At 45.5% G+C, this 27,327-nt stretch overlaps 1 protein-coding gene across 9 annotated transcripts in view; it reads left to right on the top strand.

Annotated features, from left to right (window-relative positions):
* The first annotated feature begins 20,511 nt into the window (after positions 1–20,511).
* Positions 20,512–27,327, top strand: part of PODNL1 (podocan like 1) — a 36,076-nt gene continuing 29,260 nt past the window's right edge. For 3 of the 9 annotated variants that reach the window (XM_061613854.1, XM_061613855.1, XM_061613852.1), the window contains exons 1-7: positions 20,512–20,589; positions 21,513–21,605; positions 22,782–23,033; positions 23,161–23,254; positions 23,713–23,777; positions 25,744–25,853; positions 26,577–26,733. In XM_061613854.1, the coding sequence (XP_061469838.1) occupies positions 21,564–21,605; positions 22,782–23,033; positions 23,161–23,254; positions 23,713–23,777; positions 25,744–25,853; positions 26,577–26,733 (720 nt within the window). In that variant the 5' untranslated portion in view covers positions 20,512–20,589; positions 21,513–21,563. The other 6 variants (XM_061613857.1, XM_061613853.1, XM_061613859.1 and 3 more) reach the window with 6 other exon arrangements.

Here is a 27,327-nt window from a genome sequence, read left to right as displayed (position 1 = left end):
TTTAGCTTCTCTGCAATCTCCTTATCGTTCTTTAGTACACCTTTGACTCCCTTATCATCCAAGGGTCCAATCGCCTCCCTAGATGGTCTCCTGCTTTGAATGTATTTATAGATTTTTTTGTTGTTGGTTTTTATGTTCTTAGCAGTGTGCTCCTCAAATTATTTTTTAGCATCCCTTAGCATTCTTGCATTTCTTTTGCCAGAGTTTGTGTTCCTTTTTATTTTCTTCATTCAGACAAGACTTCCATTTTCTGAAGGAAGACTTTTTCCCTCTAAGAGCTTCCTTGACTTTGCTTGTTAACCATGCTGGCATCTTCTTGGCCCTGGTGGTACCTTTTCTGATCTGCGGTATGCACTCCAGTTGAGCTTCTAATATAGTGTTTTTAAACAACTTCCAAGCATTTTTGAGTGATGTGACCGTCTGGACTTTGTTTTTTAGTTTTCTTTTTACAAATCCCCTCATTTTTGTGAAGTTTCTCTTTTGAAGTCAAATGTGACCGTGTTGGATTTTCTTGGCAATTGGCCATTTATATGTATGTTTAATTTAATAGCACTATGGTCACTGCTCCCAATCGGTTCGACAACACATCTCGCACCAGGTCCCGGTCCCCACTGAGGATTAAGTCCAGGGTTGCCATCTCTCTGGTCGGTTCCATGACCAACTGGTCTAGGGAATAGTCATTTAGAATATCTAGAAATTTTGCTTCTTTGTCATGACTGGAACACATATGTGCCCAGTCTATGTCTGGGTAGTTGAAGTCACCCATTACTACCACATTTCCTAGTTTGGATGCTTCCTCAATTTCATATCTCATCTCCAGGTCTCCCTGAGCATTTTGATCAGAGGGACGATAGATCGTTCCCAGCATTAAATCCCTCCTGGGTCATGGTATCACCACCCACAACGATTCTGTGGAGGAGTCCACCTCTTTTGGGGTTTCAAGGTTGCTGGATTCAATGCCTTCTTTCACGTATAGAGCGACTCCGCCACCAATACGTCCTTCCCTGTCCTTCCGATATAGTTTATATCCAGGGATAACCGTATCCCACTGGTTTTCTCCATTCCACCAGGTCTCCGTTATGCTCACTGTATCAATGCTCTCCTCTAAGACCAAGCACTCCAGTTCTCCCATCTTGGTTCGGAGGCTTCTAGCATTAGCGTACAGGCACTTGTAAGCAGTGTCTCTCTTCAAGTCTCTTTGGCACTTTTGCCCTTCTGAATTGATATCCTGCGTCCCTGCTCTCACAATGCCTACTTCTAGGCCTACCCCTTTTAAAATTTCATCATTTCTTTGGTCTTTATCCCAGGGGGGAGGTTTATTCTGAACCGGACCTTCCTCAGCTCCTGTCGGGTTTCCCCCCTCAGTCAGTTTAAAAGCTGCTCTGCCACCTTTTTAATTTGAAGTGCCAGCAGTCTGGTTCCATTCTGGTTCAAGTGGGCCCATCCCTTTTGTACAGGCCCGGCTTGTCCCAAAATGTTCCCCAGTGCCTAATGAATCCAAACCCTTCCACCCGACACCATCGTCTCATCCACGCATTGAGACTGCAAAGCTGTGCCTGTCTGGCTGGTTCTGCGCGTGGAACCGGTAGCATTTCAGAGAAAGCCACCTTGGAGGTCCTGGCTTTCAGCATCCTACCTAGCAACCTAAATTTTGCTTCCAGGACCTCACCACTACATTTCCTCATGTCATTGGTGCCAACGTTCACCACGACCACTGACTCCTCCCCAGCACTGTCTACCAAACTATCTAAACGACGCAACACTAGTACAAAAGTAACCCATGCCTTTACAGCAAGTGTTCCATTCATTACAGTCTCTTCAGGTTTTTTCGTCTTTGTTGGTGCTCACAGTCACAGTTCTTATCCATACAACTCACTCAGTCCCCAAACTAGGCATGCCAAAGATCATGGGTTATACATTGGACAGGTTGCAAAAGTCTATAAAAGGAAGTTAGGTCCCCCTTAATGCTGATAGAAATAAGGAATATAGAGCATATGATTGGTGATATGATAAATGTCAGTGGTTCTCAAAAAGGTTTCCTGCACCACTTGAACTGCTAAGGGGTCTTCTTAAGGACCTTTTGTTGTTGTTGTAGAAATCAAAGCAAACTCATATTTTAATAACCGTGGTCTTGCCTTTCTAATGCGATGGATGTGACTGTTTTTGTGAGCAAAGTTCTGTGAAGTTGGGTGTAGTCTCGTGTTCAACTTCGGATTTTACATTCTCACTTTCACTGGCTTAATAATTTATTGGAGGGGAGCAGAATTTGTTGAAGGGGAACATAAATGTACATGGGGCATTAATGGAAGCCAATGAGCAGAGGCAGTATAACTCCAGGGGACAAATGTTTGCAGGTATAGAATCTTTGATGGTTTAGAATTTCTGTGTTCCATATAGTTTAGCTGTTTTCCCTAGATGCTAAGGAAGGTAAATTGGTTATTACAGGAAAAAATCAGATGCATGGATTAAAATGATTTGCTGATGGGGTGCTTTTAATGTAATTTTAAAGATGCCCCTTCTAGTGTTTTATGCCTGTTACGTTACTCCTACCTAAAATACAAGTAACTTGAATTTGACAGTGTGAGAGAGAGGAGTGGATGGGGACATGGAATGCATGCATAGCCCTCCTGTGATGAAATCAGGCATATATAGTTTGGGAATTGTAGTATGTAGTGTTATTTGACACGGTACAGAATGTGTTAACTTGAGATAACATAGAACTAGAAAAACAAAATGCCTAAGGTGCATGTGGATGCTAAATGTTCAGTTGGTGTTTGATACGTGAACGCTAGTTTACCCATCCCATGTAACAAGATACTGTTCAAGTAGATAATGGCTCACTGGAATGTATCATGTCAGGAGGGGGAGGTAGGGACAGCACGGATGAAGCGCTCAAGGCCAGGACGTTAGCTCAATGCAAGACAATGGAGAAGTTTGGAAAGTTACTAACAAGAGGGAGGGGCTGTCTTAGGAGGACTTGAAAGCATATATCACTTGTGACTATGTAATCACGCTTTAGACTGGTTTCCAGGCAGGAGCCGGACAATCTAGTCTCCTTTTGCAAAAGATAATTAATAAAGGTGTTGTCTTATATCTTGGTTTCCCATCTGGGTGTGTTTTGGAGCTTCCTCCAGATGTAAAGGGCTATTTTTGGTGTAACATTTCTGGCGAGCCAGCCAGGAGGTCTGGTTGACCTGCTGGCCTCCTGGGTCGCCCCGGGCGGGCCAAGGAGAGTGCTCCAGGTTGTTTGAACCTGCCTTGGGGCCAAGGGTGCGAAGAGCAGAAGGCACAGCGGTATCAACCGGAGCTCCAATAGTGAGACCAGAGAGCCAACACCTCAGGGAAGTAACAGAAAGCTGTCGGTGACTGTGCAGTGGAGTCAGAAGGTCTACTGAGAAAGCCCGGTAAGATCTGCTTGCAGAATCGGGAGTAGGGGCGACTTCACGAGAGGCCCGTGAGGCGAGAGCCTGCTGCAAAGCCCAGGGAACTGACCTATAGCAGGCAGTTGAAAAACCCAAGTAAAATGGGAGCAGGGGCGTCGCGGGAGGAAAAACTGCAGAATCCGTTGGGATGTTTTTTGAGAAATTTTAAAGATTTTAAAAATGGATATGGTAGAGGTGTTATGACTAAATGGGGTCTGATTAAGTTTTGTAATAATGAATGGACTACGTGGGGCTTGGAATAGCCTCAGGGGGGAACTTGGGATAAAAGTATTATAAATGCTGTACATGCAAAAGTCACAAAAGAGGAAAGATGGGATCAATTTCCCTACATTGATGTGTGGCAGGATTTGGTGGAAACAAACCCACTTTGGATAAAGCAATGATAGCCACAACCATGGGGGTTAAAAAGTCCCAGCCCCAGCTTAAAAAGTCAGATTCTCCTGCGGTTTTAAGCCAGCCAGAGAAGGATCGCTTTGTGGATGATGTATTGTCCACTGCTCCACCTCCGTATAATCCCTCACGGAGGGCCCCTTCGGGAAGTGGGTCTGGCATATTAGCCTCACCACAAGAAGCCTCAAACCCCCCCACGTCTCCTATGTTAGTTGAATACATCAGGCAGCTGGAGACTCAGAAGCGGAGACTTCTAGCGGCTCAGAATCAACAACAGCTGACGACACAGCTAGAAAAACAACTTAGTGAAGCGCAAACAGGTCTGAGAGAGGAAATGGGACAGGAATTAGCTTCATGTGTGGGTGAATTACCTGAACAACCCGCCCTCAGTCCCATATGACCAAGGGTGACGACTAGAGCACAAGCAGCAAGAAGGCAGGAAAGGGAAAGAGAAGATATGGCTGATCTGACATGCCCTATGAGAGAGGTGGCAAATCCTACTGCCCCTGCTGCAGCCCCAAGATCATATGTATATACCCCATTCTCCACCTCAGATTTGTTTAACTGGAAAAATCAGACCCCAATCCTGAGAGAAGATTCAACCAGAATGCAGGATTTGTTCCAATCAATATTTTTAAGTCACAACCCTACGTGGGCTGATGTTCAGACACTACTCCAAACACTTTTGAACCCAGAAGAACGCACGATGGTGATAAGCCAGGCTAGCCGGCAGGCATAGATGCAGCCCAGCAGAATGGGGTCCCAGTGGCACAAAGCTTTCCAGATGTAGACCCTGGGTGGAATTGCCGAACAGGAACCCCCCAGCCCCTTGAAAATTATAGGCGCCTGATACTCCATGGGCTTCAGCACGCTGTTCCACAAACCTGCAATTTGAGTAAAATTTATGAGATTCGACAGGGTGCAGGGGAGGATCCAGCAGCGTTCTTACAAAAGTTACAAAAGGCATTCCGGCAGTATAGCACCATGGATCCAGACAGCCCTGATAACCTTCGTCTCCTTAACACTATGTACATTGCGCAGTCAGCCCCAGATATTAGAAGAAAGCTACAGAAGCTTGAGGGGGCCCCTGCAATGCCTATAGCCCAACTGGTAGAAATCACCTTTAAGGTGTATGTGAATAGAGACCAAGTTGAGAAAAAGGAGGGGGAGAAGCGTTGAAGAAAAGAGTGTGCCATCATGGCAGCAGCTATGGCCACTGAACGGAGAGATAATACCCAGAGAGGGAATACCCAAAGAGGGCCCAGACGCAGGTTGGAGAGAGACGAATGTGCAAGATGTCACGAAAAGGGCCACTGGGCAAAGGACTGTCCCCGAAATAGAGAAGGGCGCCAAGAGCGAACACCAGGCCCCCGTCAGCCTAAAAAGCAGGAGCCTGGGGCCCATCAACTTGAAAGAGAAATCCACCAACTTGAAAGGGAAATGATGGGGCATGAGGAAGATTCAGAATGAAGGTGGTCGGGCCTGTCCCCCAAGAGGCTAGAGGAACCAATAGTGCCTCTTAGAGTCAGGGGACAAAAGTACAATGCCCTTATTGACACCGGGGCAACTTATTCTATTTTGCCAGGGGCACAGCCTGACCAAATAAGGCCCCACGTTAAGAAGGTGGAAGGCATTGATGGGATAAAGCAAAATCTTCACTTCACATGGCCTCAGTTGGTCAAAATTGGAGATGGACATATACAACATGAATTTCTGGTATCCCCAAATTGCCCTGTTGCCTTACTGGGCAGAGACATTTTAACAAAACTGCAAGCTTCCATTTCCTTTGAAGGGAACCAGATGAGAGTTACTATTCCTAAATGTTGTAGCTCTTCATACCAGATGGCCCTGAGGGGGGTGATGCAACATAAACCTGCCTCAGTCTTGGAATGGGAGACAGAGGCAGAAAGCATTCCAGATATAGTATGGGCACACAAGAATAACCCAGCCAGGGCTTTAGAAGCAGAACCTGTGAAAGTCACCTTAAAACCCGGAGCAAAGCCCCAACCAGTGAAACAATACCCCCTTAGGCGCGAGGTTTGAGAAGGTCTCCAACCCCTTATCCAACAGTTCCTGAAGGATGGATGGCTACATGAGACAACTTCACCCCACAATACACCCATAATGGGGGTCCCAAAGGCAGGCAAGCCAGGGGTCTATCGTTTGGTCCAAGACCTCCGAATTGTTAACTCTAAAGTGGCCGGAGACCACCCTGTAGTCCCGAATCCACACACCATTCTGACACAAATCCCAACCACAGCCTCCCATTTCACTGTTTTGGACTTAAAGGATGCGTTTTTCTCAATTCCTCTCCACAAGGACAGTCAGAATTTGTTTGCTTTTGAATGGGAGAACCCCCAAACAGGTAGAATTTGCCAATATACTTGGGGAGTCTTGCCCCAAGGATTTCTGGGGTCCCCTCAGAATTTACAAAGGCCCTACAAAAAGACCTGGAAGCATGGAGGGAAAGGAACCCCCAAACCCCGATCTTGGTTTATGTGGATGATATCTTGGTCTGTGGAAAAAACAGGGGGGCCTGCCTAGAGGCTACTAGATCTCTTCTGAAGGAATTGGCCAAAAAAGGATATAAAGTGTCTAAGGACAAGGTGCAGTGGTGTCAGGAAGAAGTTACGTTTCTGGGATACCAAATCAAGAAAGGCAAAAGGGCCTTGGGTCCTGAACGAAGGGAAGCAATATGTGGTATGCCAAGCCCCAGAACTCCAAAAGAACTGAGAGCTTTTTTGGGACTAGTGGGGTTCTGCAGGCAATGGATCCCTGAGTTTGGAGTAAAAGCGGCTGTTTTGTATGAGTCCCTGACAAAGGAGGGGCTAAAGGATTGGAAATGGACTAAATTAATGGAAAAAGCATTTAGGGAGTTGAAACAAGCCCTAAGTAACTCTCCTGTGCTAACCCTACCAGATAGACAGAAGCCATACCGATTGTATGTGAGCGAAAACAAGGGAGTAGCTTCAGGAGTCCTGACGCAGAAGTGGGGAGATAAATGGCGACCCATAGGATACTGTTCTAAAGTATTGGATCCTGTTGCCAAAGGTCGGCCCACCTGCTTGAGAGCGGTAGCGGCAGCAGCGTGCTTGTTGCAAAAGGCTGAGAAAATTGTCATGGGGGCACAGCTAGAAATAACAGGCCCACATGATGTAGCCAGAATATTGGGAACAAAGGCGGATAAAGTTCTCAATCCTTCAAGACAGTCTTCCTATGGAGGACTTCCGGGAAGGGTGACTTCGCTTGTGCCTGCTTTTGAGACGGGCTCCCGCCTCAAAAGAAGCTTATTCAGATATAAATCAGTCAGAACATTTTTTTTTTACTGATGAAATTTCTCCCGGGCAGGGAGAAACGTAGAGATCAACCTCAAAAGCCTGTTTTTGTTGGGAGGACTGGATTTCATTAATTTATGAGAAAAGGTCCAGCCAGCAATGCCGGACGGACTTCCGAACAAGCTCTATCTGATTAATGCGATACGTTTATCTTTTCTTCAAAGAGAAAACGGACTAACAGGCAAGCACCCTTCTTTCTATTATTTTTTTTTACTTGGTTTAAATTGTTGCAGCAAAAAGAGATTTGTCAAATGAATCAGCTTTAAAGAACTTCTGGGTGAGCTATAACTCTTCTCTGTTATTCACGAAATTAACAGCTTATCTCTGTTTCTATTGCAAAAAGCTGTCCTGGAAGTGCATTCTAAAGATATAAACAGAAGAGGGATTTCTATTCCGAGGAACATTATATTGTCTGGGACTATTCTCTTTTTGGTCTATTTTATTTTGACGAATCTGCTTCTTCACGACGCCACTAACTGTTTTGATGCTGGGAACTAAATTTGTTTTGTATTCTTGAACATAGAGAGATAAGGCAGGCTGCTCTGTTTATACTGTGATGTCATCAAGCCTGGAATATTAACCCAATTGTTGCTGAAATAAGAAGTGGTTCTTTATTTTTGTTTTGTTTTGTTTTCGTGGTTTTAAAAATGGCAAAGTGGCTGAGAATCTGGAAGTAATTATGTTTCAGAAAATAATGGATGAGATTGAGATAACGAAACAAACCCTGCGACAGGGCAGTAAGGAGCTGAAAATTGAACTGAGCAAAATGACGCAGGAGCTTAAAGAAATAGGGGATCCTGTGAGAGAGGAGAATGAGATCAGAGATGAGAAAAGAAAAAATAAAGGGAAGATACAAGCCCTGGAGATTGGAACAAATGTGGAATTGGAAAAAGATCTGGAGTTTATGGATATTAGAAATAAAATCTACTGTTTGGAATTTAACGTTATCTCTGAAGAAATTAATGAAGATATTAGAGATAAAGTTATCAATGGCTTGGATAATCTTCTGGACTGGAATGACGTGATGGAGCTTGATATAGAGAAAATCTATGGAATTAACTGCAGCCATGTGACAATGGAAAAACTCTCAAGAGATGAGCCAGTTCATTTTGTAAAAAAGAAGAACAGAGATATGACTTTACAACAATATTTCAGCAACTTATTCAGAATTGATGGCAAGAAAATATTTGGGATAGAGGAAATTCCCATCAGACTCTTATTATATGACTATGGCTATGACAGCAAGATTATTATGGAATACTGATAATGGAAGATTGGACACTGAAATTACTGGACTTAACAGAACTATTGAAGATGGAAGATGGAATTAATATGGATAATGGAATAATGGCTATTGAAATTATTGGACCTAACAGATTTTGATGAGATGGATTAATCGATATGTTTATTTGGACTATGGTTATGACAATAAGATTATTATTATTATTAACGAGATGGATTAATCGACATGTTTATTTGGAGAAAAATGGATAGATATATTTCTTAAAGAATTGAAACCTCTCTTTGACTTTTTGTGGAAAGAATAAAGTAATGTTTATGAGATTTGATGATTAATTAAGATAACTACAGGAGGAAAGTGACTTTATAATATAATTTAAGAGACAGGATTGTTATATATTGTAGACCTATAACTGATTTGATCTGCGACAAATGGGAAGTCAACATTTTATTTTTTTGTTTAATCATTTTTGTTTTGTTTTGTTTTTTGTCTTTGAATGTTTTATGATTTTGTTTTGTATGTTTTATGAAAATTTGAATAAAAATTATTGTAAAAAAAAAAAAAGACAGTCTTCCTATGAGAATTTGCTAACTGGACGTAATAATCTGACTCTGTCAGTTTGCAATACCTTGAACCCAGCTACCTTAATCCCTAAACCAGGGGAGTTGTTACATGATTGCCTGGAAGTTCTGGATCAAGATACCTCCATAAGGCCAGGACTGAGAGACATACCAATAGAAGAGGCAGATAATGTCTTTGTAGATGGGTCTAGCCGAATAGTGGAAGGCAAGCGTTGTACAGGAGCTGCAGTTGCCAAAGGCAAAGAGATCTTATGGAAACAAGCTCTCTCTCCTAGCTGGTCAGCTCAGCAGGCAGAACTGTGGGCTGCAACAAAGGCTTTGGACTTATACGCAGACAAAGAGATCAATTTGTACACTGATTCTAAATATGTTTTTGGCACAGCACATGCTTTTGGGGCATTGTGGAAGGAAAGAGGATTCTTAGGAAGTAATGGACAACCCATTCAGAATGGCAGTGAAATTAAAGCATTCCTGTCTGCATTATTAAAACCCAGGAAAGTGGCTGTCATACATGTCCCAGCGCATGGCAAGTGCAAAGATCCCATCTTGCGCGCAGGCAACCGTTTGGCAGATCAAGCCTCAAAGGAAGCAGCACTAGAGATAGGAGAGCAAAAGAGAGAGGGAGCGTTAATTCCATCACTTGACTTATCCAGCTACCAAGCAATATATTCGCCAGAGGAAATCCAGAGAGCTCAAGAGGCAAATGCTAAACTTCTCCCAGGAGGATGGTGGCAAATACCGGGAGGGCAGATTATTATTCCGTCCTCTGTTAAGAAATGTAGTGCTCAATATGCACAAAGCCACGCATTTGGGAGGAAGCGCCTTGGGAGATTTGATGATTCATTATGTTATTGCACCAGGACTGTATGTAGAGACTCAAAGGTCAGCTAGCCAATGTCCTACTTGTGCAGCCATTAATACAGCAGGGCCTAAGCCCCCAGCACCCATGGGAGGCCGCCCTTGGGCTTTCTATCCCTTCCAGCGTATTCAAATAAACTTTGCTGAACTTCCAAGGACCATGGGGTGGCGTTATTTGTTAATTATTGTGGACCAACTCACTGGATGGGTGGAAGCTTTTCCTTGTCGTCATGCAACAGCGCAAACTGTGGCAAAGACTTTATTAAAGGAGATCATACCACGCTTCTTGTTGCCAGAATGTATTGAATCGGACCAAGGGCCACATTTTGTTTCCAAGGTTGTTCAACAAGTAAGTGACTTTTTAGGAATCCAGTGGAAACTACACACTCCATGGAGGCCGCAATCATCTGGGCAGGTCGAACGAATGGTTAAAACCACAAAACAGACTTTGACCAAGATTTGTAGAGAAACCAGATTGAAGTGGCCAGAGGCACTACCAATTGCATTAACTAGAATTTGTTGTAGTCCCCGGGGAGAGACTAAATTGACACCATATGAGGTTTTGTATGGCAGACCACCACGGCTGGGGCAGGGAAAAGGTAGTTCTGTAAATACATTGTTAGGTGAAAATGCTGTTGTTGAATATGTAACTGCCCTGCAGTCTGTGTTACATGATCTCCACAGGTACACAAGAGAGTTCCAGAGATTGCCGTTGGAGGGACCGATCCATTCCTATAAGCCTGGAGATTGGATCCGAGTTCGAAAGTGGCAGCAGGAACCTCTTAAAGACAAGTGGAGTGAGCCAAAACAGGTCCTGTTGACAACCCATGTGGCGGTCAAGATCCAAGGAACATCCAAGTGGACCCACATCAGCAGACTTAAGGCGGCATCACCACCAGTGGAACCAGGGAAGGAGGTAGCGCAGGACCTCCCTACTGCTGAGGGACAGGAGAAGGGTCCTGAAGAAAAGTGGCTGTCAGAGATTGTGCCAGGTCTCAGCCTGAAGATGAGATTCAAGAAGAAAAAGGAGTAAAATGGATTTTCCTTCCTTAATTCCAGTGGCTTGGGAAATCAATGAGCTCCATGAGCTAGAGGGAGCCCCAGCTGACGAGGAGTCAAGGCCCCAGCTGACAAAGCGTCAAGGCGAGTTAAGCAGCAGAGCGAGTTCGGCAGTAGGGCGAGTTCGGCAGCAGGGCGAGGAGGCCAGGGCCCCCCACTCTGCCCGTCTGTTCCCTGACCTCAACTAAACCGCAGTCTCCAACCCATTGACGTAATAAACCTTAAACAAAACTATGCAGGTAAGAAGCCAGCAGGGGTGTGGGGGCTTTCCAGTGTTTTGCACCGCCTGCAGCATGTACGACTATCTGCCTGTTGGACAGAAGTCGTGGGTGTGCTCTCGGTGCAATGAGCTCCTGGCTCTCCGAGAACGACTTCATTTCCTTGAGGCCAAGGTGGCGGACCTGGAAAAGCTGAGAGAGGCAGAGAGGTGTGTGGAGGAGGCCTTCAGGGACGTTATAGCTGTGTCCCACTCCAACGATGATAGCTCTCCTGCTATCATGGAGAACGATGGTCTCGGGGAAGGAGAGCATCCAGCTGAGGAAGAGGGAAATGATCCCTTAGAAGGGACCCATTCCTTGGGGGATGAGCAGCTATCCTCTCGTGCCGAGGATATATCTCCAGGGGGTGGAGGGATCCTTGTAGTGGGTGATTCGATCATTAGGAACATAGACAGTGGGGTGTGTGATGGGCGTGTAGACCGCAAGGTGTTTTGCCTGCCTGGTGCAAAGGTTGCGGATATCGCCCGTCGTTTAGATAGTTTGGTAGACAGTGCTGGGAAGGAGTCAGTGGTCGTGGTGCATGTTGGCACCAACGACATGGGGAAATGCAGCCGTGAGGTCCTGGAAGCAAAATTTAGGTTGCTAGGTAGGATGCTGAAGCCAGGACCTCCAAGGTGGCTTTCTCTGAAATGCTACCGGTTCCACGCGCTGGACCAGCCAGACAGGCCCAGCTTTGCAGTCTCAATGCGTGGATGAGACGATGGTGTCGGGTGGAAGGGTTCGGATTTGTTAGGCACTGGGGAACATTTTGGGACAAGCCGGGCCTGTACAAAAGGGACGGGCTCCACTTGAACCAGAATGGAACCAAACTGCTGGCACTTAAAATTAAAAAGGTAGCAGAGCAGCTTTTAAACTGACTGAGGGGGGAAACCCGACAGGAGCTGAGAAAGGTCCGGTTCGGAATAAACCTCCCCCCTGGGATAAAAACCAAAGAAATGATGAAATTTTAAAAGGGGTAGGCCTAGAAGTAGGCATTGTGACAGCAGGGGCACAGGATATAAATTCAGCAGAGCAAAATTACCACAGGCCTAACCACAAGTGCCAAAGACACTTGAAGAGAGACACTGCCTACAAGTGCCTGTACGCTAATGCTAGGAGCCTGCGAACCAAGATGGGAGAACTGGAGTGCTTGGTCTTAGAGGAGAGCATTGATATAGTGAGCATAACGGAGACCTGGTGGAATGGAGAAAACCAGTGGGATACGGTTATCCCTGGATATAAACTATATCGGAAGGACAGGGAAGGACGTATTGGTGGCGGAGTCGCTCTATACGTGAAAGAAGGGATTGAATCCAGCAAGCTCGAAACCCCAAAAGAGGCAGACTCCTCCACAGAATCGTTGTGGGTGGTGATACCGTGCCCCAGGAGGGACTTAATACTGGGAACGATCTATCGTCCCCCTGATCAAAATGCTCAGGGAGACCTGGAGATGAGATATGAAATTGAGGAAGCATCCAAACTAGGAAATGTGGTAATAATGGGTGACTTCAACTACCCAGACATAGACTGGCCGCATATGTGTTCCAGTCATGACAAAGAAGCAAAATTTCTAGATATTCTAAATGACTATGCCCTAGACCAGTTGGTCATGGAACCGACCAGAGGGACGGCAACCCTGGACTTAATCCTCAGTGGGGACCGGGACCTGGTGCGAGATGTAAGTGTTGTCGAACCGATTGGGAGCAGTGACCACAGTGCTATTAAATTAAACATACATGTAACTGGCCAATTGCCAAGAAAATCCAACACGGTCACATTTGACTTCAAAAGAGGAAACTTCACAAAAATGAGGGGATTGGTAAAAAGAAAGCTGAAAAACAAAGTCCAGAGGGTCACATCACTCGAAAATGCTTGGAAGTTGTTTAAAAACACTATATTAGAAGCTCAACTGGAGTGCATACCGCAGATCAGAAAAGGTACCGCCAGGGCCAAGAAGATGCCAGCATGGTTAACGAGCAAAGTCAAGGAAGCTCTTAGAGGCAAAAAGTCTTCCTTCAGAAAATGGAAGTCTTGTCCAAATGAAGAAAATAAAAAAGAACACAAACTCTGGCAAAAGAAATGCAAGAAGACAATAAGGGATGCTAAAAAAGAATTTGAGGAGCACATTGCTAAGAACATAAAAACCAACAACAACAAATTCTATAAATACATTCAAAGCAGGAGACCATCTAGGGAGACAATTGGACCCTTGGATGATAAGGGAGTCAAAGGTGTACTAAAGAACGATAAGGAGATTGCAGAGAAGCTAAATGAATTCTTTGCATCTGTCTTCACAGTGGAAGATATAGGGCAGATCCCTGAACCTGAACTAACATTTGCAGGAAGGGATTCTGAGGAACTAAGACAAATAGTGGTAACGAGAGAGGAAGTTCTAAGCTTAATGGATAATATAAAAACTGACAAATCACCGGGCCCGGATGGCATCCACCCGAGAATTCTCAAAGAACTCAAAGGTGAAATTGCTGATCTGCTAACTAAAATATGTAACTTGTCCCTCGGGTCCTCCTCCGTGCCTGAGGACTGGAAAGTGGCAAATGTGACGCCAATCTTCAAAAAGGGATCCAGGGGGGATCCCGGAAATTACAGGCCAGTTAGCTTAACTTCTGTCCCTGGAAAACTGGTAGAAAGTATGATTAAAGCTAGATTAACTAAGCACATAGCAGAACAAGCCTTGCTGAAGCAGAGCCAGCATGGCTTCTGCAAGGGAAAGTCCTGTCTCAGTAACCTATTAGAATTCTTTGAGAGTGTCAACAAGCATATAGATAGAGGTGATCCAGTGGACATAGTGTACTTAGACTTTCAAAAAGCGTTTGACAAGGTACCTCACCAAAGGCTTCTGAGGAAGCTTAGCAGTCATGGAATAAGAGGAGAGGTCCTCTTGTGGATAAGGAATTGGTTAAGAAGCAGAAAGCAGAGAGTAGGAATAAACGGACAGTTCTCCCAATGGAGGGCTGTAGAAAGTGGAGTCCCTCAAGGATCGGTATTGGGACCTGTACTTTTCAACTTGTTCATTAATGACCTAGAATTAGGAGTGAGCAGTGAAGTGGCCAAGTTTGCTGACGACACTAAATTGTTCAGGGTTGTTAAAACAAAAAGGGATTGCGAAGAGCTCCAAAAAGACCTCTCCAAACTGAGTGAATGGGCGGAAAAATGGCAAATGCAATTCAATATAAACAAGTGTAAAATTATGCATATTGGAGCAAAAAATCTGAATTTCACATATACGCTCATGGGGTCTGAACTGGCGGTGACCGACCAGGAGAGAGACCTCGGGGTTGTAGTGGACAGCACGATGAAAATGTCGACCCAGTGTGCGGCAGCTGTGAAAAAGGCAAATTCCATGCTAGCGATAATTAGGAAAGGTATTGAAAATAAAACAGCCGATATCATAATGCCGTTGTATAAATCTATGGTGCGACCGCATTTGGAATACTGTGTACAGTTCTGGTCGCCTCATCTCAGAAAGGATATTATAGAGTTGGAAAAGGTTCAGAAGAGGGCAACCAGAATGATCAAGGGGATGGAGCGACTCCCTTACGAGGAAAGGTTGCAGCATTTGGGGCTTTTTAGTTTAGAGAAAAGGCGGGTCAGAGGAGACATGATAGAAGTGTATAAAATTATGCATGGCATTGAGAAAGTGGATAGAGAAAAGTTCTTCTCCCTCTCTCATAATACTAGAACTCGTGGACATTCAAAGAAGCTGAATGTTGGAAGATTCAGGACAGACAAAAGGAAGTACTTCTTTACTCAGCGCATAGTTAAACTATGGAATTTGCTCCCACAAGATGCAGTAATGGCCACCAGCTTGGATGGCTTTAAAAGAAGATTAGACAAATTCATGGAGGACAGGGCTATCAATGGCTACTAGCCATGATGGCTGTGCTCTGCCACCCTAGTCAGAGGCAGCATGCTTCTGAAAACCAGTTGCCGGAAGCCTCAGGAGGGGAGAGTGTTCTTGCACTCGGGTCCTGCTTGCGGGCTTCCCCCAGGCACCTGGTTGGCCACTGTGAGAACAGGATGCTGGACTAGATGGGCCCCTGGCCTGATCCAGCAGGCTCTTCTTATGTTCTTATGTTCTTAATTGGGAAGGAATAATAGGTGGACTTGTGGCAGCTGTGATTGTGTTCATATTCTTGTATTACTTTTGCTGTAAAAGAGTGCCTTAAACAAATGCTTATGATGTATCATAGCCTTCCAAAAGAGGAAGATGATAAAGTTTCAACCCCCTGAATTGTTTTTTGAGGGGGGACTGTGATGAAATCAGGCATATATAGTTTGGGAATTGTAGTATGTAGTGTTATTTGACACGGTACAGAATGTGTTAACTTGAGATAACTTAGAACTAGTAAAACAAAATGCCGAAGGTGCATGTGGATGCTAAATGTTCAGTTGGTGTTTGATACGTGAACGCTAGTTTACCCATCCCATGTAACAAGATACTGTTCAAGTAGATAATGGCTCACTGGAATGTATCATGTCAGGAGGGGGAGGTAGGGACAGCAAGAAGTTTGGAAAGTTACTAACAAGAGGGAGGGGCTGTCTTAGGAGGACTTGAAAGCATATATCACTTGTGACTATGTAATCACGCTTTAGACTGGTTTCCAGGCAGGAGCCGGACACTCTAATCTCCTTTTGCAAAAGATAATTAATAAAGGTGTTGTCTTATATCTTGGTCTCCCATCTGGGTGTGTTTTGGAGCTTCCTCCAGATGTAAAGGGCCATTTTTGGTGTAACACTCCCATTCCTGCTAACATTTTGTAGTGCTGCCTTTGCACTTGTGTGGAGATGGAAATGGGTCTCTCCTGAGCCCTATTGGGAACCTCCCCACACAGGTGCTCTGCCCAAAGTGCAAGTAAATTGTGCCCAAGTGTTTCTATTGTGATATTGTTTATTTCTTGATTAAAAATACTCATCACTAACATATTTCACTTAACTTTATATGCTGAATGTTTTATGTTTTAATAATGTAACTTCTATTTTATCTTTGTAAGCTTTTATTTATTGTATACTCCCCAGCAACCATCAGATAAAAGGCAGCCTAGAAATAAATAAAATAATGAGGCACTCCAACTCAGTATTCTGCCCTATGTGTGCTTTGCTTGCTTTGATCTAAAGCCCTTGCCATTGAGGTCTCAGATTTTGCAGGAGCAGGTGAAAATGCCCTGGGTTCCTTTCCCTTCCGTTCCTTTCCTAAATAATCTCAGGGTTCCTTAGTCTTTGACTGTGTCTTGGCCTCTTCTGGTGTTAGAATAACTGAGGAGAGAGCCCAGGTTGTGCTGTGTGCCTCAGCCCGGCACAGTATTGAATATGACGGCAAACAGGGCAGGGAGGAGGTGAGAGGACCAAGAACAAAATAATAAACTAAAAAAAAGTGTTTATATTGCTATCATGTCAGCCAAGCCAGGAAGGGAAGCTATAAATAGGGCCTTCAAGCCAGATGGTACTGTTTGACAGTCTTTGTACAGAAACTGTGTCCTTTTGCTGCCAAGTGAAGTTCAGTTCTGCAATGCTTCTGTGTTTCTCCAACCTCAACAATTTCCAAAATCTGGCACACTGGAGATATATGCACTCAGAACAGAAATAACCCATGCTCCATAATCTTACTTGTTTGGGGGCTGGCTGTGGTAATGAAAGACATTCTGCACATGCTCAGAGACTCTGCGTCATGCTGTTGGCAGAGAGAAAATGAGTTCCAGGAAAATATGAGAGACCCAAAACTAGGTTTTGAAACAAATTCTGCAGTCTGAAATAAAGCACTGAAACGAAGCGTGTTATTGCCCCATGTCAAAGATATGTAGGAGTAGATGTTGTCTGCAAAGGTGCTAGCCCAGTTTGGGAGAAGGTCTATCCTTATCAAGATATTACAGTACAAATGCATCACCAACCAGTTCATAGGTTTTGGACTGAGTCTTGGCATTGAAAATATCTTCTAGGGTTCAGCCCTGGTTCAAATTAAGCCTTACATGTAGGCAAGTTCTGAAAGCTTTTTGGCCGGGTAAAGCAAGACCCTGTCCACGGCTTCACAGAATTCCTCTATCTCATATGTAACCCAGTAACATTTGCGAAATTTCAAGTGATCATTTCCAGAGTAACTGGAAATATTCCTGGCATCTGTTTTCAGTGCTATATAAATTTCCATGACAAACAGAAAAACCAGAACCACCTGCTCTTGTTTACAGACTATCTCATTACATAATTCAGGGTTTCTCCAAGCGGGGTGCCTGACTCCTCAGGGGACACGAGAAGCCTGTAGGGACAAGCAATGGGCAGATAAGGATGCTTTTATTAAAAGTGCAGCAGCTTATCTTTGTTGCAAATCTTAGTAGGGTGCTATATTCCATTTAGGGCCAAAACTAGTTACTTTTATGGCTGCTTCTTCTGTGGTATTGCACAAAGGAAATCTTCCTAGGGTTTTTTTTTTTTAAACTAGAGTGCATACAGCCCTACAGGTTGAGAGCAGAGTTCCAACATCCTGTTTCCAACAGTGGCTAGCCAGATGCTTTCAGGAAGTCTCCAATTAGGGCAATAAGGCAACAGCCTTTCCCTTTGCCAGTCCCCTAGCATCTAGTACTCAGTTATAAATTACTGCTAAACATGGAAGTTCCATTTAGCTGTTATGACTGCTATTTGCTGATAGACTTCTCCATAAACTTGTCTAATCAACTTTTAAAGCCATCTAAGCCTGGGCAGCCTGGGCCAACCTACCCCACATCTTGTGGCAGCAAATTCCACAATTATACATTGTGTGAAGAAGTGCTTTCTTGTGCCTGTCCTGAATCATCTTCCCATCCATTTCATTGGGTAGCCTCATATCTTCGTGCTATAACGGAGTAAAGTCTATTCAACATCTTGTTTTTAGTTGCAACAGTTTTGATTCCTGAAGGTTAACCACTTCATGAACTCAAGTCGCTAATATGAAAGAATCTCAAGACATTTTGCAGCCTTGTAAAGGATTGGGACACAGACAAATACCTCCTCAGAACCTGACTTTTCCTTCTCAGCTGCCCTAGGGGAAAGATCTAAGTAGAGAGAGGGATGCAGGTGAAGACCACTCAGAGCTAACTCCAGCTAGACTCTTCCTCCCCCCCCCCCGGTCATCTACAGCCGTCTTGTAAGAAAGACTCTTTCTCTAAGCGTCCTGTGGGAAGGATCCTGGTGCATTTTTAAGTGCTGATATTTATTGTGATTTCAGAAATGTAATTTAATGTAAGCTGCTTTTTAAGGAATTGTATCCTGAAAGGTGGGAATAACGGATTAGAGCAAGGGTGGGAAACATTTGGCCTTCCAAATGCTGCTGAACTACATCTCCCATCAGCCCCAGCAAGCACAGCCAACAGCGAGGGAGGATGGGAGTTGTAGTTCAGCAACATCTGGAGAGCCAAAGGTTCCCCACACCTGGACTAGGGCAAGGATTAGAATTGAAACCAATGGATTGTATTCAGTGTAGTACTAAGGAGATTGTTCTGTCAGTAGAAGCATTTCTTCTTGTCCAACAGAATGATCTTCCCTCTTCTCCCCTTGTATGCTATTCTGGAGGTTGTCCTGACCCTCTGCAGCTGACTTGGGAGGGTGTGGGTGCGCAAGGGGAGGAGGAGGAACTACTGTGTCACTGGCAGGAATCCTTGCACTGGCTTCTGCTACTGTATCAATCTAGTTGAATACGCCCCAATATGTTTATTTTGTGATTGGACAGAAACTGAATCTGGCATGCCCTAACTTTGTGACGACTAAGTTTCATCCAGAGCAGGGATGACCCTTCCAGTGACTGGTAGTTTCTCTTCAAAGGTGAAGAGCTATAGAACAGGGGTTCCCAAGCTGTGGTCCATCAATCATCAGTGGTCTGTGAGCTTCATTCAGGTGGTTTGCAGATTTGTGGTTGAAGATGGGAGACAACACATCCACCACATTGAATATTCATATTTGTTTTAACTGTATTTTTTATTATTTCTATTGCATTTTATTGTATTACAATTTGAATTCTATGGCAGAGGTTCCCTAACTTTCTTCCTCATGGACCACTTGAAAATTGCTGAGGGTCTTGGCAGACCACTTAATGATTTTTTCTGCCTGTTGTATTAATTGTAATGTACTGTACTCAATGTTGAATTCAAATTGTACAATAAAATAAAATGTAATAAAAGAAGCAGTAAAATGCTATTAAAGATCAATATGAATATCTCATGCAATGGATGTGCCATCTCCCATCTTCAACCACAAATCCACAAACACACCCTGGACCACCTGACTGAAGCTTATGGATCACCGGTGGTCCACGGGCCACAGTTTGGAAACTCTTGTTCTATGGAATTACCATTGCTACAACAGGCCGAAAAATAATTAAATTGTCCACCAAGATCCTCAGCAATTTTCAAGTGGTCCATGGGTAAAAAAGTTTGGGAACCACTGGTGTAGAGGAAGGCTGGTGGCAGCTGACTTGATGGTGAATTTCAGTCCCAGAGTCAAGACTTTCCTCTTCTCCTAGGCATTTTAGCATGTGTTTTAAATTGTTTTAAAAGATGTGTTTTTAAATTTGTATATTTGTTTTTAATGTTTTTAGTTATTGTAAACCGCCTGGAGAGCTTCGGCTATGGGGTGGTATATAAATAAATAAATAAATGTTTGGTTGCTGCTGTGTGAGTCTGCAGTACAAACAGATATTTCCAGAGAAATCTTAAAAGTGTTCCTGGAGATGGCATGCCAGCAAAAGCTCTTTTGAAAAGCAAATGCCTATAATATGTAATATCCTGAATTTGATATTTGAATCTGTGAACTTAATTCAGCCATTTTGTATGGACAAACGCCTGCGGCCCAATGGAACAACAGGGGCACTTTGCACATGCTCGGGGGCACTCTGTTGCTTCTGAGTCGGTTTTCTTGGGCATTCGAGTTGAGAGTAGCCATAAAGAGCTTGGGTGCTGCTGCTACTCGTTACCCGGATGGACTTGAGGGACGTAACAACGGCTAAGGCGGGAGGGCAGCAGCATTAACTAGACAGAGATAGGGCGCACTGTCGTCCAGAGGAGAAGGCCGAGGTGAGCGTGGGAGGGATGTATCGGAGGCTGTGGGAGCGCCCTAGAGAAAGATGGTGGGAGCCTTCCCGATCGCCCGGGAGGCAGCAAACAGCAGCAGGCGACGCGCGGCGCTGCTGATCTGACCCTGGAGCGTCGCGCCTGTTCCTTGGCGGAGGCAGCATTATGCAATGACTCCCCCTCCTTGACTTTGATCGGATGGAAAACAAGGCGAAGGAAACATAACATTTCTCTCCCCCGCCCTCGCTCCTGCGCAGGAGTAGCGGCGGCGGCGGCGGCAGCAGGTCCGTCCCGGTTGCCTTCGGGGAAGAAAGGGGAGGGCTTTTTTCTTGCTCTCTTTGGGCACCTCCGTGAGAGCCGTCCCAAGGCACAAGAGGTTGGTTTCAGCAGGACAGGGAAGGCGATCGCGCAGGGAGGGGAAGGGGTGCCGCCCCGCGTGGGTCTGAGTCCCATTAGCGATCCGCGACATCCTCCAGGGGAGAGGCAGCTCCGGCCGAGCCGGGCGATGGTGAGCAAGTGTCCCGGGCGGTGGTGGCACGACGAGGCGCGGTGGCCAGCCCAGCGAGCGACCGGGCGGAAGCGCCTGTAGAGGGCGAAGGCGTGGCGGGAATTGGGCAGGAGCTGCTGGGGGAGGCCGTCGCTGCGTGCCTTCTGCTCTCGCCACTGGGGGGCAGCGGAGTGGGAGGTCCACAGGCGGGTCACTCACGAGTTAGATGTTTGAATGGGAGGACGTAGCCGCGGGCTAAGCTTGCTTAATTCGGGAATTAACCTCCCTTTGCGTGGGAGTGCGGAGGTGCGGCGCTAAGGCTCATTTGACTCGGGTGGGTTGATAACCATAATGTGCGTGGTTTACAAGAATGGATAATGTGGGGATAATCCACGTTAATGGCCATTAAAACCGAAACCAAGGGTTATTCCGGTTAATGGATGAAAAGTATGCGCCCAGTTTGCGTCTTGTTCCTTTAACACTGCACGGCAGGCAGAAATTCTATGTGTGCAGCCCTTTCTGGCATGAATATGTTAAAAGGCACAGTTTGGGGGAGAAGAAACTTACTTTCAAATAATTGGGTTTTTTTTCTGAACGTAAAAGCTAAATCTAACAAGCAAGCAAAAGGTGGAGACATTAAAACTCTGTTCAGGGCCAAGGACATCTGTTTATTCTGTTTGACAGAGTGGTGGTCGTAAGACAAGGATTGGTGGTTCCTGCTTTGAGCAGGCTTTTGTAATTCCCAAGATTGATTACACTAGAAAGAAGAATTCCTAAATTAGTTAAACGCTAACCCAAACTTATCTCGCCAGTGACAAAGTCCTTGGGGCAAAACAGTCCCCAGCTCCGCCAACTGGCCGGTGATGCCTTTGGAATGCATTGGTTCCTTCAGACATTCGACACAGGTATACCGGGAATCAGGACCATTTGTAAGGGCTTTCCCCTCCTCCTTCTGGGCTATTTGGGGATGGTCCCTAAAGTCCACTTTGTAAGCAACCAATCACCTTTGGTGTAGTGTATTCCTATACCCTTTGGCAAGTCACTGTACAATTCAGAAGGAACCGATCAGTTTCAAATGGCTGTCCAGTGGCATTCTTTTCAGTTGGCATCAGAGTAACAGCGGCTTCAGGGCCACACCTCTCATATCAAGGGGATGCTGAAAATATTGCCACCCTGTGTAACTGCTTGTGTTGTCAAGCTGTCATTAATGCCACAGACTTGGGATGGAGGTGGATTGCTCTGCTTTTCAGTAGGCAGTCCTGAACCAATTTCAAATCCACGAAGGTCAACTCCCCTTCATTTTAATGGAGTGTGCATTGTCCTAATTAGCTGGCAAGAGTGCCCTATTGATTTTCCACTTTAGGGGCCAAAATATATTGGGTCTTCCCTGAATGGGGCATGCTACGATGGGGGATGGGGAAAAAATTAAAGGGTCCAGAAAACCTCAGGCCAGAGGGACCTTTTGAAGCTTCTGTTCCCCCCTCACTCCCCCTCCATGCAAAGTGCCACATCCTGCCTCTCAGCCACATCTCTTGCACTTTTAATTTCTGCCTGAAGTTCAGCCTTGTTAGGCTAAAACCGTTTGCATTCTCTTCTCCCCAGAAATGCCAGGTCAATAAAACCATGGGTTTGCACAATCACATGGTGAACAGGCACCCCCCCCTTGCACTACATTAGTTAGCAACCCTTTATGAGCCCACACACATTTCTGACACCCTTCCACACGCACAGGAACTCTACACAAACATCTACAGACAGACTACCTTCTGTTTTATTTTATTTTTGCAACCATGTGATAGTTCCCCAATCTCCCTGTTCAACATGCTCATTCACCTAGCAACCCCTGGAAGAGACAAGCACCCTCTTGTGCCTTTAGCTCTCGCTTTCTCCCCGCACCGACATCAATGAGGCATTTAAATCATTTTAAAGTGCTCTGTCTACATCCCCAGCAGAGATGGCGGGGGGAGAAGGGGGGCTTTCTGACCTTGCCGGGGAAGCAGACAGGGGAGCCATTGAGAGAAAAGCACATGGTGGTGGTTGCATAGAGCCCTTATTGACTAGCCCTGACCTCTGCCCCCCAGCAGCTGTGTCGTAGCTGTCTTCTACTCTTTCTGCTGGTGAGCATCCCTTACAGCTTTCTGCTCGAGAACTTTGATGACGATGAGCTGCCACTGGCAACATCCCAGACGCTGGGAGGCACCGCTGCCCAGAATGTGCCTGGCTGCCCAGACAACTGCACCTGCCCCACAGAGGAGACAGTGGATTGTGGTGGCCTTGACCTGCACATTTTCCCCAACAATATCTCTGCAGCCATCCAGCATCTTTCACTGCAGGTGATGAAGGAGATCCAGGGCAGATGGTGAGATTGGCCCTATTGGGTGGGAGAGACCCGAGGGCAGCCACATTAGTGCCTGTGTGAAGCCCTTCCCCACTTACGGCCTGCTGGTTTCCTTTCCGCAGAATAACCAATTACAGGAGCTGCCCTACAAAGAGCTGTCCCGATTGACTGGCCTGAGAACCCTCAATCTCCACAACAACCACATCACCTCTGAGGGTGAGCAGAACCAAAGGAGCAGGGCTTTCCGTGGCATTGCGAAGGTGTGCCAACATTTCAGGGGAACCCCACCCCCACATACACATTGTTGCCTCCTAATTGGCCAAAGATTCCAGTATGCTTGATAAGTGGACTGGTTGGGGAGTGGAAGGAAACAGACAGAAGAGTAGATTAAACTTCAGGCTCAGTCTTTGGCCCTTCTTCCCCGCAGTTTTCCTGGAGGAGTTGTGCTCCACATGAAGGAGCTGTTAATTAGCAACCCTGTTCCAATCCAGAGCTGGCTGAATGTGTCTTAGCAGGAGTCTGCAAACCAAGCATTGCCACTGCTTGAGCATGGGTCTAGAGGGAAGAGATATGGAGAGGGGGGAGGCTTGCAGGGGGCAAGAAAATAGGCTAACCTGGCAGCTTGCGTAAGGATCCCAAATCAGTGCCTTTTTCTAGTGTGTCCCATTTTAAAGGTCTTCCAGATGAAGCCTTCGAGTCCCTGCAGTTGCTTCAGTACATCTACCTGGCCAATAACAAGGTGAGTGTGTTTTAGGAAGGGTCTGCTTTTCATAGACCTTGAAAGCCTCTGAGTCACTGAATTTTGTCAAGGGGAGGGTTCACTAGGGGAGGGGTAGTCAACCTGGTGCCCTTCAGCTGTTGTTGGACTCCTTCTCCTATCATCCCTGACCATTGGTCATATTGGCCAAAGTTGATGGAGCTGAAGTCCAATATCGGGGGGGGGCACAGGTTTCTCATTCCTGATGTAGATTATTTGCAAGAATGTCAGCCACTAACAGGCACTTCACATTGGCCATTGGTCAGCAGCAGTCTGCTGCCTTCTGCCTGTCCTTTTGCTTTCATCCTTGGTGGACATGCACCTGAAATGCTCCAAGATGCTGCAAGAAGGTGCTAAAACACATAAATAAATTCCAGAGGCCTAGCCCCATTAATCTGTTGCAACCCCCCCTCCTTGGTATAGAGAGGAAAAACATGGTAAATATTGGGAGAAAGAACCACAGAATGCAAGACGTAGAGTGGCATTTCTATGCACTGCAGGGGATGTATAAGTCCTTTTGGAAAGATGTTTTGCTATAAGTGTGATCAGCTCTGTAAAATAAGTGCTGTTTGTGAACAATTTAATATTGTCTGGTATATTAATTGAAACAGTGTAATTTTTAAGTTATGAGAATATGTGACAACAATCATATTGGGGCTGTGATTGTTCATTGTTCACAGCACTTTTGCATCTCTACAAGGAAAGTAAGGCTAAATTATGGCCGCCCAGGAACATTCACGGCTGAGTGGGGGATTGAATCTGACAGCACAAGTGTATCTGTGTTTACTCAGAAGTGAGTCCCATTGAGAAGGAATAATGGGAAGAAAAGAAAGGTGTGCACTCAGGGACACCACTGGGGTGGGAGATAAAAAGGCTGATCACGCCTGGTATCCCAGGGCTGTTGGCAATCGAGCACGCTCTTATTGCTATAGCTCTGTCCTATCAGAATGTTGAGAACTGGCTTCTGTGTGGAAAGCTTGTTTTTATCACAAATGACCTTAAAAATATAGTTTTGCATTTCAATCTGGAATCTACCACCAGGGGTGTAGTCATCCAGGGTCTCAGCAGGTTGTACACTGCTTACATTTTGGGGAGACAGGTCCCAGCAGGATCCATATGTCTCCAGCATCCTATGCGGCAATCTGCATGAAAGGGGAGTGTGTTAGCCACTGAGAAGAGTCATCTAACTTATTTGTTGTTTCCTGCTGACTGGAACCAATTAGAGTGAAAGGAGTTCCTACTTCAAAAAGCCAAGTTGCAGAGAGTGAGAATTCTGTAACTGCAAAAGACATGGTGAATCCTGATGATAGCATGTCATCTGCATCATCAAACAGTTTAATAGCTGCCGGAGATAAATGTGTAGACACTGAATTCAGTGATTCAAGCAATATATCTGACAGTGAGAAAGGACAGTGAAATGGTGACACTGATAGAGAAACAGAAGGCAGCATTCTTGACAGTAAGGGCAGTTCGGCAATGGAACCGACTGCCTAGGGAGGTGGTGGGATCCCCTTCGCTGGATGTCTTCAAGCAGAGGCTAGACAGCTATCTGTGGGAGATGCTCTAGCTGTGGATTTCCTGCTGTGAGCAGGGGGTTGGACTCGATGGCCTACAAGGCCCCTTCCAACTCTATGATTCTAAGCCTGCCCAGATTATTCTATAATCTTAGAAGGATATATAACCTTGGAATGGGGTGTGGCTGTGAGGGGCATGGCTGTGACTATTATGAAGGGACCCTGCACTTCTGAATTTGCCACTACACTACTGTCTACTACCACAGAGAGGCCAAGCCAGCTGTATGCTCCACTACAACCACAACAAAAGGTACTAGGATGTCCCTGTTGACGTGTGGCCCAGGCCTGGCCTACAAGTCATTATGCTGCTGCGTGTTTGGCCAGATGTAAGAAGCTGGAGTCCTTTTGACACTTTCTCTGTTTGTTCCTCCCAGCTGTCGGTGGCGCCACAGCTCCTGCCCAGCACTTTGCGCATCGTGGACCTTGCCGCCAACCACTTGACTTGCGTCTACCCACTTACCTTTGGGCATAAACCTGGCCTCAGGTAAAGGTGGGATAGAGGACTGGTTAACACTGCAGCATCAGCAAGGCCAGCACCACAAGGTGTCGGCAGACTTCCTGTGACATTATATTGCTTACTACAGGATGCAGGCAAGGACAAAATTATACTTATTTTCTGAAAATCAGAGGCAGCTAGAAGAGCCATTTACTCCTAACCCTCAATGTGCAAAAGCTTGCTGAGGTTATGAAGTGGGAAAGAAAGGCACTCTTTATCTTCTCAGAGGCACCCTTTACTGCTTCCTTTATTGTTAATTCACATGAGGCTACTTATTTTTCAAGGGTGGAGCCAGGAGGATCTTCTCAAGTTCCCACAAGGAGGAAAGCAGTTTGGAGGGAATGACTTGCAATGAAAGGGTTACTAAGCAGCTATCCTGTCCCCTGCCACTCATCTCCTATTCAGCCTCAAAGCCACAAACAGCTGCCTTCTGTCAAAACAAAACAAAACCTGGGGAGGGGGGACAAACATGGATTCTTAGGTGTTCCTTAGAGTCAGGTGTACATATTAAAATGTAATGTGTGAATTATGCTCACCCTGTTATACAGCTCAATGATTGTAGGATCTTCCTTCAGAGGTTGTCAGTCCAGTGTCAACCTACGGAGATACCATCTGGAGCAAGGATGGGATGCTGTCCCTGGGACTCAATGACACCATCCCACAGTGCTGCACTCCTAATTTATCCCTTCCCTTCTCTCTCCCCCCCCCCAGGTCTGTTTATATGCACAACAACCAGCTGAACAACACAGGCCTGCCCTTTGATGCCTTCAATGGCTCTGATGCTGTCAGCACCCTGATCCTCTCCAGCAACCTGCTCACCTACGTACCCCAGAACTTGCCCCGTGCCATCGTCCGCCTCCACTTGCAGGTTGGCAGCTGAGATTTCCCATCTGGAAGGTAGAGAAGCCGAGATTTGCTGCAAGCATAAAAGAGAACAGGGCCTAGCTGTGAACTAGGGAGTCCTAAGGAAGAGAAGGGGAGTCAGGAGCCCCACTTTTTAGCTCAAGGAAAATGGGTTCCAGCAGTAAGAACAGGAAAGCTGGAACTCTAAACCAGAGTCTTTGTGCTAAAATCAGTTTCCAGATTCTACAACTCCAGCTGTGTAACTGGAATATTTTATGTCAATTTAGTACATTTGCAAAGACACATGCCTCCAGTATGTTGATTGAAAAGAAAATCCTAGTTCAATGGCATTTGCTCAAATGTAAATTCCCTATCCTCCCCCCTCAATTTTTTTCACTCCATAGGGAATTTTTTTTTGCCCCTTACCAATCCCCCAGCAACAAAAAAACGAACACACAACTCCCTTTAGATAGAAAAGGGTGAACCTTTTCCTCCACAACATCATGGTTTTCTTTGTTCAGGAAATCTGAATTGTGGGGAAGTATTCAACCTCCTGTCTACAGCCTGAAGTCATACAGTGTAGGAAAAGCTTTACCACCTGATTTCTCTAGCCATGAGA

Source organism: Rhineura floridana, chromosome 3 (assembly GCF_030035675.1).
Source record: "Rhineura floridana isolate rRhiFlo1 chromosome 3, rRhiFlo1.hap2, whole genome shotgun sequence".
NCBI lineage: Eukaryota > Metazoa > Chordata > Lepidosauria > Squamata > Rhineuridae > Rhineura > Rhineura floridana.
This window is presented reverse-complemented; position numbering and strand designations above follow the sequence as displayed.